At 46.1% G+C, this 13,062-nt stretch overlaps 1 protein-coding gene across 2 annotated transcripts in view; it reads left to right on the top strand.

The window, feature by feature from the left end:
• FCHSD2 (FCH and double SH3 domains 2) overlaps nucleotides 1-8,722 on the top strand; it is a 136,707-nt gene extending 127,985 nt beyond the window's left edge. For both annotated transcript variants that reach the window (XM_035116187.3, XM_035116186.3), the window contains 3 exons: nucleotides 2,004-2,133; nucleotides 4,154-4,239; nucleotides 5,687-8,722. In XM_035116187.3, coding sequence (XP_034972078.1) covers nucleotides 2,004-2,133; nucleotides 4,154-4,239; nucleotides 5,687-5,767 — 297 coding nt within the window. In that variant the 3' untranslated portion in view covers nucleotides 5,768-8,722. The remainder of the gene's footprint in view (nucleotides 1-2,003; nucleotides 2,134-4,153; nucleotides 4,240-5,686) is intronic.
• The last annotated feature ends 4,340 nt before the right edge of the window (nucleotides 8,723-13,062 follow it).

Here is a 13,062-nt window from a genome sequence, read left to right as displayed (position 1 = left end):
TGGAGCCAAAAAGGTTTCCCATGCCTGCTCTATGAGGACGAGACCACATTATGGGCCGACCGAACTAATAAGGATCACTTATTTCAGTACTTTTGTGCTACCTAGTCTTGGTAAGTGCTCATCAAAACCCTGGGATCCCTTCGTGGAAGTTGTAACAGCCACCTGATCCTAACTTTCCCCCTGTGATTCAGGGCAGTAACTGCTTGTGAGATCTTTAAATGCCAGCGTAAATGGGAAGTTTTTGGAGAATTGCAAATGAAGGCCCCAGCCCTTAGCTTTCTTTGCCCGACTCCATTTAATATTAATCGTGCTTCAAACATTGGCAAAGGTTAACAGCAGATGTGCACAAAGAATGAAAGGAGTGGTGAGGGGCAAAAAGGAAATAAGAGGCAGAAGGAGGAAGTTCCCCATCTCCTTCCTGTAATTAATCTTTGTGTGGTACATTGAGAGATCAAACAGAGCTTGGCAACAGCAGAACTACCAGTTCTTGCCGTTGCAGCCTAGTGTGTTCATTTCTGAAAAATGTGCCTTCATTTTGGGGCGGTGAGTCAACTTTTTATTGTTGAACGTGCTTCCTTGCTTTCTGTTACATTAAAAAAAGTCTTTCCTTTGTTTGTTTGTTTGTTGCCTCCTCTTTCTCCAAGGAGTGAAGGGGTGATGCATGCAGGGCTATTTCTGTGAGCCAGTTAGGCTGAAAACACACCCAGTGAACTCCGTGGCCTTTATCTTTTAGACCGCTTTGACTCCTTTGCACTGTGAAGCAGCCTATGCATTTGTTTAAAAATTAAGAATAGTCAAGAGGGGATTCGAACTCGGGTCTCCGCTGTAGCACACTGATTCTGTAAACGGTGCACGTGGCAAATGCGTGCTTTTGGCCACTTGCATCTTTCAGCTGCATGCCACGGAACTGGACTTGGCTGCAACTCACACATGAAGGCCACACACTCCTTTGACACTGCTTAATTGGTGGAGAGGCCTGTAGTCTAGAGCTCTGTGGGTTCTCTGGTACACAGGGAGAGCAAGGAGCTTTGGGGGAAGCTCTGCAAATGCCATGCAGGTGTGTCCATTAAACCATCTCCAGCTGTTAACTCACTCAGGAGGTCTGCATGAAACCTTCCTGGCTTCCTACAAGAGAACCTTAAAATTGTTTTATTCCATTCTGCTTTTTAGTGTAGATTTTTCTAGCTTGATATTTTATATCTCTGCTGTTTTTAAGTACAGTAATCTCAATTTCATGGGACGCGGGTGGCGCTGTGGTCTAAACCACTGAGCCTAGTGCTTGTCGATCAGAAGGTGGGTGGTTCGAATCCCCGCGACGGGGTAAGCTCCCATTGCTCAGTCCCTGTTCCTGCCAACCTAGCAGTTCGAAAGCACGTCAAAGTGCAAGTAGATAAATAGGTACTGGTCCGGCGGGAAGGTAAACGGCGTTTCCGTGCGCTGCTCTGGTTTCGCCAGAAGTGGCTTAGTCATGCTGGCCACATGACCCAGAAGCTGTCTGCGGACAAACGCCAGCTCCCTCGGCGTATAAAGCGAGATGAGTGCCGCAACCCCAGAGTCGTCCGTGACTAGACCTAACAGTCAGGGGTGCCTTTACCTTTACCTTTAATTTCAATATCAGTGTCTTGCTTTTAAATTTGTTTTCAGTGCATTGGGTTTTAAAAAAATATTTGTTATGCTTTTGTTTACATAATGCATGTCTGCCTTTCTTCCCTTTTTCCCCCCGTGAAGCCAAAAGCAGCTTACAAAATAATCCTTTTAACTTGTTGTTTGCTCACCTTGAATCACTGACAAATCAGTCTTGGATAGTATTCATGAATACAAAACAATTTTTGCTAATCGCAGAATTATGGTGAATGAATGAATGCTTCTATTCCTGTAGTTTGAAATGGTTTGTGAAGATAACCCTGAAAAGAGCCTACTATGCAGCCGCGACTCTTTGTAGGCAGAAACTACCCGGTTTACTTTGTAGCAGCTCTTCCTACTGTTTATTCCTTGTATTGCAGGTATCTCCATCTCCAGCACCCCAGAATTCTCTGGCGCCACTGCCGCTCTATGACCAGCCTCCAACCAGCCCTTTTCACAGCCCTGATAAGAGAAGCTCCCAGTATTTCCCAAGGTCTCCAACGACGAATGGTAAGAGATTATTATTATTATTATTATTATTATTATTATTATTATTATTTATACCCCCGCACATCTGGCTGGGTTTCCCCAGCCACTCTGGGCGGCTTCCAACCGAATATTAAAAACAGTACAGCATCAAACGTTAAAAACTTCCCTAAACAGGGCCACCTTCAGGGCCACCCACTTTCATGCCAAACTTGCATTTGTGGACCCATTTCTCAATCTTTCACCTCATATTTGTATGGTAGAAGTGCTCCTGTTGTGACCCACCTTGGATCAGGCAATGGCACATTTGTGTGTCCTGACCAACCAGTTGAAGACCAGTGGCTTAAGAGAAAATGAAGGAATGATATACACCAACCTTACTATAGGGGATTTATTTATATTTCTGATCAATGTACACACTGGAATTGTTGAAATTAGGAATCTTTTCCAAAATAACCACAATGATATGAGCAGGAATGTAATAATTTTAAACTGTGTTGGCTTCAACAGGAGAGATCAAAGCACATGCTTATCTTTTCTACTGAAATCAATGGGAACTTCACTTTGGCTGGATCACATGCCTACATACTGTGAATCAAAAATTGGGGGGGGGGGTGTCAAATCAGCTCCAAGAAAATCATAATTTTCTAATCTAAATGTAATAAAAATGGTTCTGTAAATAATAATAATAATTTATTTATACCCCGCCCATCTGGCTGGGTTTCCCCAGCCACTCTGGGCGGCTTCCAACCGAATATTAAAAACAGTACAGCATCAAACATTAAAAACTTTCCTAAACAGGGCAACCTTCAGTTGTCTTCTAAAAGTAAAATATTTGCTTATTACCTTGACATCTGCTGGGAGGGCGTTCCACAGGGCGGGTGCCGCCTGGTTCCCTGTAACCTCACTTCTTGCAATGAGGGAACCGCCAGAAGGCCCTCGGTGCTGGATCTCAGTGTCCGGGCAGAACGATGGGGGTGGAGACGCTCCTTCAGGTATACAGGTTATAGAGATGAAAGCTCAGCTAAGATGAAAGCGTGGGTGTCTCTGTGTACCCTGCACAGGAGAATAGCCAAATTTTGTAAGGTGATGGAGCAGGTTTCACATGAGGTTGTAGCAGGGAGCAATGCAAACCACTTGGGTTTGCCCTTCTGACTTTTCAAAGTCCTGCAATAAGTCACTTACACTGTATATTGCCACGCACCAGGAGCTGGGGCGGCAGCAGCAGTGGATATCCAGAAAATAAAGACTCTCAGAATGTTAAATTTTGAGTGAGATGTTGTTCTCTTATGCGGCCACACAGAAAACGCACAGCCATGAAATTCGTGAATCTCCATTGCAAAAGAAAAGGAAAAAGTCTCCCCAAAATTAATGTTCTTACACAAGGCTTAAAATCCTAAAGTTCTCCACTCAGCATATGTCAGTGGTACAGCCTATGTGACCCGATTTTATCTAGAAGCAAATATTGTCAGGGACTGGTTGGCGAGGAGGAATGTTGGGAGGCTCCCTGGGGAAGCTTGGGAAGAGGAAGGCTCAGAGCTCAGGGAGTGGTGGTGGTGGGGACACTGAAGACAGGTCAGAGTTTGAAGGGAGGGAGGCAGAATGGTTGGATGCTGAACAAGGAACAGGCTGGAGTGAGAGAGAGGAAGAAGAGGCAGAAAGCACTGCAGACGCAGGACAGGCAGCTGAGGAGGAGGTGGGGGCTGAGGCTGCAACAGATTATCAGGAGCCGGCCAATCCTACTGAATTCAGCTCCCCTCCTCCATTGTCTACAAGGGCATGGAGTGCTTTGTATGGAACAGAGCAAAGACAACTGAGAGCATAGGGAGTCCCTCCCCAGGGAAGTTTAAGACTGCTGGGAAAACAGCTGGATGGGGAGGTGACTTGCCCGTAGGTTTATCTGTTTGTATTCTGTTTCCTTGAATAAAGGATCAACTTTACTGCTCGTCTCTGTGCTGACCTGCAGCTGCACCAGTCCTGACATATGTTTGTTTTTGTTTTGTTTCTTTCCCCCCCCCCTCCACCCACCCCCCACCAATTTCAGAAAACAGCTACACTGCAAACTCTCCTGGATTCTCTCAGCCACCACGACCTCTTCCCGAAAGCACTTCGTATGGCAAACTGAGACCAGTAAGTTTTCCAAATGCACCACAGAGCTACAGAAATTGAGTGTTGCTGCTTTGACTCTAGCGGGGTAAGGTGTCAACAGCTTAACTGCACTGGGCCCAAACACAAACTGGGTTAGAAACAGTCTGCTGCACGCTGCACCTTTGGGCAGAACTTTGTCATTACATTTCATTGGTGGCCAGCCTGAGATACGGCTGCCATGGGTAGCTGAGTCTTCTTGGATAAGAGGCTTGTAAGCTTGGTTGTGGCACCTCTTCTCCTCTGTTCCTCTACTTCCTGCTCCCCAGTACAGTAGACCAGAGAAAAAGGTTGCCCTGAGCAATGCCAGCGGCCGGGGGGGGGGGGGGGAGAGAGGCAGCAAAAGCGATGGCTAGCATTGGCACACAGTCCTGGCAACAAGGATGCTATCCTAGAGACAGAAGGTGCAGCAAGTGACTGCAGGCTAATTGTCGTGATGCCAGTGGCGCAGCCCTGTGACTCCCGTGAGGTTCAGGAACCTTGCAAGATTTTTGAGTGCTGGCAGGGAGCGTGTGCAGTGACAGGAAGTGGCATATAATGGCAGGACCATGTTCTTCCTCCCCCCCCCCCCCGGTCAAGGCTGTGCTGGAGCAGTCAAGCAGATCCCAGGGGTGAGAGTAGCGGATCACCCTCCTTCCACAATGCAATGCCAGGAGCTGTCCAATCTTTCACACTCCAAATGTGGAAGGCATTAGATCAGGCGTCCCCAAACTGCGGCCCTCCAGATGTTTTGGCCTACAACTCCCATGATTCCTAGCTAGCAGGACCAGTGCTCAGGGGGAAGATGGGAATTGTAGTCCAAAGCATCTGGAGGGCCCAAGTTTGGGGATGCCTGGATTAGATGCATGAAGAACCTAAACAGAGCCACGCTAAGTCAGGCCACAGATCCAGCTAGCCCAGCACGCTGGGTCGGCTACCTGCTTGCATAAAAGCCCCCCCCCCCCCAAGTAAGGCATAGCAGCAGCAGCAGTCCTGTTGCTATGGCCACAGCATCTCATGTTCAGAAGCAGACTGAATAGATGGAGGCTCCATTTAGCTCTCCTGGCACGATAGGCAAGCCATCCCGTAACTTTACCCTTCGCCACCGCTGCTGTAAATAAGGAAGTGCACCTCCAGTAAAATAGCCACCAAGATCTTTGCTGAGCACCCCAACCACCGGCAGCTCGTGGTGGAGGGAGCTATTGATGGCTACGAGCCGTGATGGCAGCGATGCTTCTGAATACAAGTTGCTGGAAACTGCAGGAGGGGAGAAGAGAGCTCTTGTGCTTGCCTTCTTGCAGGTTTTCCGCAGGCACCCGGTCGGCCACTGTGAGAGCAGGATGCTGGTCTAGGTGGGCCATTGGCCTGATCCAGCAGGCTCCTCTTATGTTCTTAAACTGCATGCATATAAGGACCGTGGTTGGTTTCTCATGCTCAGTTTTGACTGTTTCAGGTGCGAGCTGCCCCTCCTCCTCCCACCCAGCACCGTAGGCCGACAGAGAAGATTGAGGATGTTGAAATCACCTTGGTGTGACCAGCGGGGACGAATTGCGCAGTAGTGCTACAATCAGGGCCAAATGTTGGCGGTGTTTGGTCAGCTCTCATTCTTGGGCACCTTTGCATGATGATGATGATGATGATGATGGAAGAGACTTTTTTTAAAGACTTGAGGAGAAGCGGGAGGATTCTCCGGAGACATTGACGTGGTGGTGGTGGCCCCTTCTTCCCACGGTCATTAATATTTTGTGCCTTTTAATTTGTCGCTGTTTGGTTCCACTTTATATACCAGTATCTGCCATCCTTACTCCTTTAGCACAAAAAGCAAGCAGGGGAACGCCTTTGCAGCTGAAAAAGCTGTCCGTCTCAGTTTCCAGTGGAGGCTTCTGAGAGCTTACAGCCGGTCTACAGATCGCAGCTTCCCTTGCGGCAACGGTTCTGCAGGTTGACCCTTCCCCATAACCGCTGCAGTATGTAGCACCACGATTTAAAGTCGCCTTCCTCATCGCATCCCTCTTGAAGAGGGAAATGGGGGGGTAGCGGTGCTTGCAGGCTGCGGCAGGAACGGAAAGTCACACCGCAGGAATACATTTCTGCAAGGCAGAGGTAGGACGTGTAGGCCAGCCCATAGTCTTGCATACATAAACCATGTGCATTAGTACAGTATATTACTGTTGCCATAGGAATGTGTCAAAAAAAATTCTTTTTCCTATTCAAGTACAGTAGCGTTACTTATCTGATTAGGTTTATTAATCAGAATGTATGGGATAGAGGAGGGGATGCACACAAGTGTAAGTTAAAGGAGAGGCTGGCTCCTCTCTCTCTCCCTCTCTTCCTCTCTCTTTCTCTCCCCTTCCCTGAACAAAAGATGAAACAAACAAACAAAACCAACCCTACAACTAAAGAAAAGCACTGCAGATCCTATTGGGGTTAATTACTTCCGCGCGCACCTCTTTTCGTAATTAACCGCAAAACCCGAGTGCTAAACGTTCCTTTTGTATTGATATTTATGCAGTGCATTTAGTAATAGAGTATCTACTACAGAAATGCTGACTTAGTAGCAACAACATGTTTTTCTTAGGATAAAACTGAATAAGCAGGATTCTCATCGTAGAGCTGGAAGTAGCTGTTCATTTCCTCTCTGAGAGGGTTTCCCCCCACCCAAACCCCCCACCCACCCTCCCTTCCTTTTGTACTTGTGTCTCTTCTTGCCCCAGTTATTGCTGTGTAGTTTGCTCTCTTGACATTAGCAGTATATTTTGGACACTGGAACATCCGGCTAGAGTTAAGAAGTTTAAATGTTTAGAATATTGACGTGTGGTGTCTAGCTTTAGCGTTGGGTAGTGCTAGCTCAGAACTCCGCGCGAAGCCCAACAGCCAGCCTCAGACCCGGGGGGGCGGCGTCTGGAGGCGGACAGTCCTTTGATTTCTCCTCCTCACCCCCCAACGGCGTTGAAAGAGGCACAAGGGCACCGTTGCCGCCTCCCGCGTGTAGCACTTGTTTTGCTTGTCCAGCTATCGCCTCTGTTCCAAAAGGCTTTCGACTAATTCCCGCCCCCCCGCCCCCCCAGCTCTGCAAAAATTTGAAAAGCCTGCTTGGCAGAGGAAATGGCACCGGTCAAAAGAAATTGACAAGGCCTCTGTCTTGCCTCTTTCTCTCTCCCCGTACTTGGGACTAGGGGCAGGGGAATGGCAACCATGCCCCCCCTCCCCGAATTGAGCTCAGAAAGCCAGCCCTGGGGTCTTGCCAGTCCCTCTCCCCACTTTTGAGGGTGGAGAGCGGAAAGTAGCAGATGCTCTCGAGGGGGGCAGCGGGGAGGCCCCCTTTCAAACCCCGTTTTCTCTGAGCGAAAAGCCGCTTGCAACTTTCAAGAGAGGCAGTCGTTTTGTAGTTGAACATGAATGACAGTCAAATGGGGGGGGGGAAATGTATTTCGGGTGAAATTAGTCTCCATGAGGCAATACTCAAGAGGGAAAAGGAAGAAGCGGCAACCATTTAAATCAAATTCCGTCCCAAGTAGTTTCCAACCAAAGGGCTGGAATATATATTTTAAAAAACCACCTACAGAAATGTTATTGGAGCTGAAACGTCAGTCCTATCGAAAGAGCTCTTGTATGTTCATTCTCCAAACAACCCCCCCCCCCGGCCCCCTGCAAAGCGAGTAAAACCTAGAATCCGTTTCCGCACTTTGTTGCCTAATGGAGTACATCTTCCTTTTTTCACCTTTTTCTTTTTTAAGAAAATTCCGTGGCTGCATTTCGTGATATCATTTGACAGGATTTTCATCTTTAAAACTTTGCACAAATAATATTGGCTGGGTCTCTGGACATATGACTGTTTTTGCCAATTCCCCCCCCCCCCATTCGTTTGGTTGTCCTGAGCAAGGGAAGAGCTGTTTGAAGTATAATAGCGCCTTCTGCAGCAATTGCCAAATATCTGGCAGATTTCCTGTGAAGATTTTTGGGGGGGGAGGGGGAGGGGTTGCAGGGGGGTGCTAATTCTGTCCTGTTGATCTGTTTGAGGTCTTTTTAAAAATGTTTATCAAACTTATTCTTAAGTTTTTTTAAAACAACAACAACCCAAATCCAATTTTTTAAAGAGCTGTACTGCAAACATTTTAAAATGCTTCATGGAAAAACGTTGCCAATAATATCAACATGTTCCATTTGGTTGGCCAGTTTCCCGCATATTTTTTGTGTGTGTGTGTTACCCAGACTCTCAAAATTCAGAAAGTGTTATTTAAAAAAAAATCTTCTTAGTTATATTTTAAAAATATTTTCTGTAAGAGCTGCTAATTTTTATTTAAAAAATAAAAGTTGTAAAAATACACCTCCTTTTTAAACTTCATACAGGGCATGCAATAGAACATATCACTGTGTACACTGACAGTACACTTGAAAGCAGAACTTTGAATGCTTTCTTTATATTGGCTGTAAAACTTTGTATTTATTATGTATAAAATGTTGAATAATAAAAAGTGGCTTTAAATCATGGGCCGTGACTTAGTGCATATTGAATGCTGAGGCATTGCTTTTCATCAAGCTTCTTGGACAAGTGGAGCACTTTTTTTATAAAGGGATTTAACTTTTATAAAGTTCCAGCAGACTGGAGGAGGGCAAATGTTGTCCCTATTTTCAAAAAGGGGGAAAGAGAGGACCCAAACAATTACCGCCCAGTCAGCCTGACATCAATACCAGGAAAGATTCTAGAGCAGATCATTAAGCACACAGTCTGTGAGCACCTAGAAAGAAACTCTGTGATCACTAAAAGTCAGCATGGGTTTCTGAAAAATAAGTCATATCAGACTAATCTGATCTCATTTTTTTGACAGAATTACAAGCCTGGTAGATGAAGGGAATGCTGTGGATGTAGCCTATCTTGATTTCAGCAAGGCCTTTGACAAGGTGCCCCATGATATTCTTGTAAAGAAGCTGGTGAAATGCGGGCTAGACAATGCTACCATTCAGTGGATTTGTAACTGGCTGACTGACCGAACCCAAAGGGTGCTCATAAATGGCTCCTCCTCATCCTGGAGAGTAGTGATTAGTGGGGTGCCACAGGGTTCTGTCTTGGGCCCAGTCTTATTCAACATCTTTATCAATGACTTGGATGATGGGCTTGAGGGCATCCTGAGCAAGTTTGCAGATGACACCAAATTGGGAGGGGTGGCTAATACCCCAGAGGACAGGATCACACTTCAAAATGACCTTAACAGATTAGACAACTGGGCCAAAGCAAACAAGATGAATTTTAACAAGGAGAAATGTAAAGTACTACACTTGGGCAAAAAAAAATGAAAGGCACAAATACAGGATGGGTGACACCTGGCTTGAGAGCAGTACATGTGAAAAGGATCTAGGAGTCTCGGTAGACCACAAACTTGACATGAGTCAGCAGTGTGATGCAGCAGCTAAAAAAGCCAATGCAATTCTGGGCTGCATCAATAGGAGTATAGCATCTAGATCTAGGGAAGTAATAGTACCACTGTATTCTGCTCTGGTTAGACCTCACCTGGAGTACTGTGTCCAGTTCTGGGCACCACAGTTCAATAAGGATACTGACAAGCTGGAACGTGTCCAGAAGAGGGCAACCAAAATGGTCAAAGGCCTGGAAACGATGCCTTATGAGGAACGGCTTAGGGAGCTGGGTATGTTTAGCCTGGAGAAGAGAAGGTTAAGGGGTGATATGATAGCCATGTTCAAATATATGAAAGGATGTCATATGGAGTAGGGAGAAAGATTGTTTTCTGCTGCTCCAGAGAAGCGGACACGGAGCAATGGATTCAAACTTCAAGAAAGAAGATTCCACCTAAACATTAGGAAGAACTTCCTGACAGTAAGAGCTGTTCGGCAGTGGAATTTGCTGCCAAGGAGTGTGGTGCAGTCTCCTTCTTTGGAGGTCTTTAAGCAGAGGCTTGACAGGCATATGTCAAGAATGCTTTGATGGTGTTTCCTGCTTGGCAGGGGGTTGGACTGGATGGCCCTTGTGGTCTCTTCCAACTCTATGATTCTATGAACTATACAGTATAAACCTGAATGTCTGCAGGTGTCTTATCCTGAATCGGACCTTTGGCCCATCTCAGTTCAGTATTGCCTTGACTGTGCTGCATTGGCTCTCGGGGTGACTTACCGATCAATACAATCAAGAGTCGTAGAGGTGGAAAGCATCTTGAGGGTCATCTGGGGGGGGGGAACCTCAACCAAAGCATATGTCCAGTTCTTCCACTTCATCACAAACCTTGTTTGATATACAGGTGAAACTCGGAAAGTTAGAATATTGCCCAAAAGTGCATTTATTTCAGCAATGCAACTTAAAAGGTGAAACCAATATATGAGATAGATGCATGACATGCAAAGTAGGATATGTCAAGCCTTTATTTGTTGTTAATGTAATTATTTGTCGTTAGGCAGGTCATTTATAAATGGAATGTAATTAATGAAATGTAATAGCGATGTTTATTTTTGTATTATTGTAACTATTTGTTTTATTACTGTGGAATTTCCAAAAGAAAGCAGTTGCATTACGAAAATAAATGCACTTTTCAACGATATTCTAAATTTCCAAGTTTCACCTGTACATCCTAAATATTACAATGCTTCACTCATAGAATTTGAGAGTTGGAAAGAAACCTCAACAACTTCAATTCTAAAAAAAGCTTGACAACTTTGGGGTAAAATTGTTGAAAAACCTCAACAACATCAATCCTAAGAAAAGGTCAATAACTTTGGTCGGCCCTCACGGCCCTCCACTTCATCAAATCTGGCCCTCTGAAAAAAGTTTTGGACACCACTGATATTAGTCCAACCCCCCCTGCAAGGCAGGAATCTCAGCTAGAGCATCTCCCTACCTCCTCTCCATCTGTCACGGATGCTTTAGCTGAGATTCCTGCCTTGCAGGGGGTTAGATCTATGCGTACGTCCTTTCCTTGTACACAGGTGTCCAGTGACCCACACCCAGTGGAGCTGTGGGCACACTATTAGCAGTAGCAGAGTACCAGCAAAGAAGTGAGGCGGTATGTATTTGGCATTGCGAAAGCTTCTTTATTTACAGCAGATCAAAACAACCAACAGAGTGTGAGCAGCAGCTTCACACGTCCTCTCCGAAAGCGGAGAACAAAAAGAGAGTACAAAGCACATCGAACGGAAGTACAGTGTCTTGAGTTCCGTTCCCACACTCCTATCACTATGGAATGTAAACAGTGGATCACGAGATCCAACAGCAATGAGAGAATGAAATTACTCACAAGATCACCCTTGGGGGGTCCCTTCCAACACTAAAATTCTATGATTCCATGAAACGGTTGTGGAGACTGAATGTCCCCGCCTCCCGACAGCTGCCTACATCCCCTCCACTCCAGGGCTTTCCCCAGGCAATCAGAGACTATCCACTCAACCTCTCCTCCACCCTCTTCATGCCCCTTCTGGTTCTGGGCAACAAGTGGGGAAGGGAGCTGGTTGCAGCAAGAAGGGGAGATCACCCATGACTCTTCACCAGCCTGAAGTATCTCTGTCTCTCGGCCTTCCTCCTCTCCTGCTTCGGCTTCTGCCTCTGCCGCAGGCTTGCCCAGCTCACTGAGACCTGTTCCCTCTCTATCTTCTGACGCCTCCTCTTCCCTCTGACCACTCATCATTGTCCCACCACCAATCTCCGGGCTCTGAGCCTTCTTCCTTTGGGGGTTTCCCAGCTGGTTCCCCCCACCCTTCCTCTGTGTCCAACCAGCCCATGACATCTATCTAGTCTTATCTATCTATCTAGAGACCTCCCCAGGCCACACCTATTCACCACCCACACTTCCACTTTCCAGGTTACCCCTTATTAATTATTATTATTATTATTATTATTATTATTATTATTATTATTATTATTAATTGAGTTTATATACCACCCTATACCCGGAGGTCTCAGGGCGGTTCACAGAAAAAAATAACATATATAATCAGAATAAAAACAACAACCCAATAACACACACACACACCCCGAAAAGAGCCACATTTTAAAAGGGTACATAGTACAGTGGTACCTCGGTTTAAGTACACAATTGGTTCCGGAAGTCTGTACTTAACCTGAAGCAAACTTTCCCACTGAAAATAATGGAAAGTGGATTAATCCGTTCCAGACTGGTCCGTGGAGTACTCAACCTGAAGCATACTTAACTCGAAGTATGAGTGTAATTGGTTCTGGAAGTCCGTACTTAACCTGAAGCGTACTTAACCTGAAGCGAACTTTCCCATTGAAAGTAATGGAAAGTGGATTAATCCGTTCCAGACTGGTCCTTGGAGTACTTAAACTGAAAGTACTCAAACCGAAGCGTACTTAAACTGAGGTATGACTGACTCAAACAAATCAACCAAAGGCCTGGTTTAAAAGGAACATTTTTGCCTGTCGCCTAAAGCTTTGGCCACCTCATGAGAAGAGAAGAATCCTTGGAAAAGACCCTGATGTTGGGAAAGATGGAGGGCACTAGGAGAAGGGGACGACAGAGGACGAGGTGGTTGGACAGTGTTCTCGAAGCTACGAACATGAGTTTGACCAAACTGCGGGAGGCAGTGGAAGACAGGAGTGCCTGGCGTGCTCTGGTCCATGGGGTCACGAAGAGTCGGACACAACTAAACGACTAAACAACATCCTCATTGAAATAGCACAGATACAAACCAGGCGTTGTTACACGTGGAAAAGCTGGACTGATGAGCTGAGTAAAGAGACCAAAATGGCTGTGGAGGGGGGTGCAGCACAGAGTGTGGGGCAGACCCCCCATAAGCACTGGGAGAGGTGTTCCTGCATGGTCATAATTGTGCAGTGTGGGAACTGGCAAAGTTGGGTGTTAATCTTTC

The sequence above is a fragment of the Zootoca vivipara genome, chromosome 4 (assembly GCF_965207765.1).
Source record: "Zootoca vivipara chromosome 4, rZooViv2.hap1.1, whole genome shotgun sequence".
Classification (NCBI taxonomy): Eukaryota; Metazoa; Chordata; class Lepidosauria; order Squamata; family Lacertidae; genus Zootoca; species Zootoca vivipara.
The sequence above is the reverse complement of the archived record's forward strand: the minus strand, read 5'-3'. Positions and strand labels throughout refer to the sequence as shown.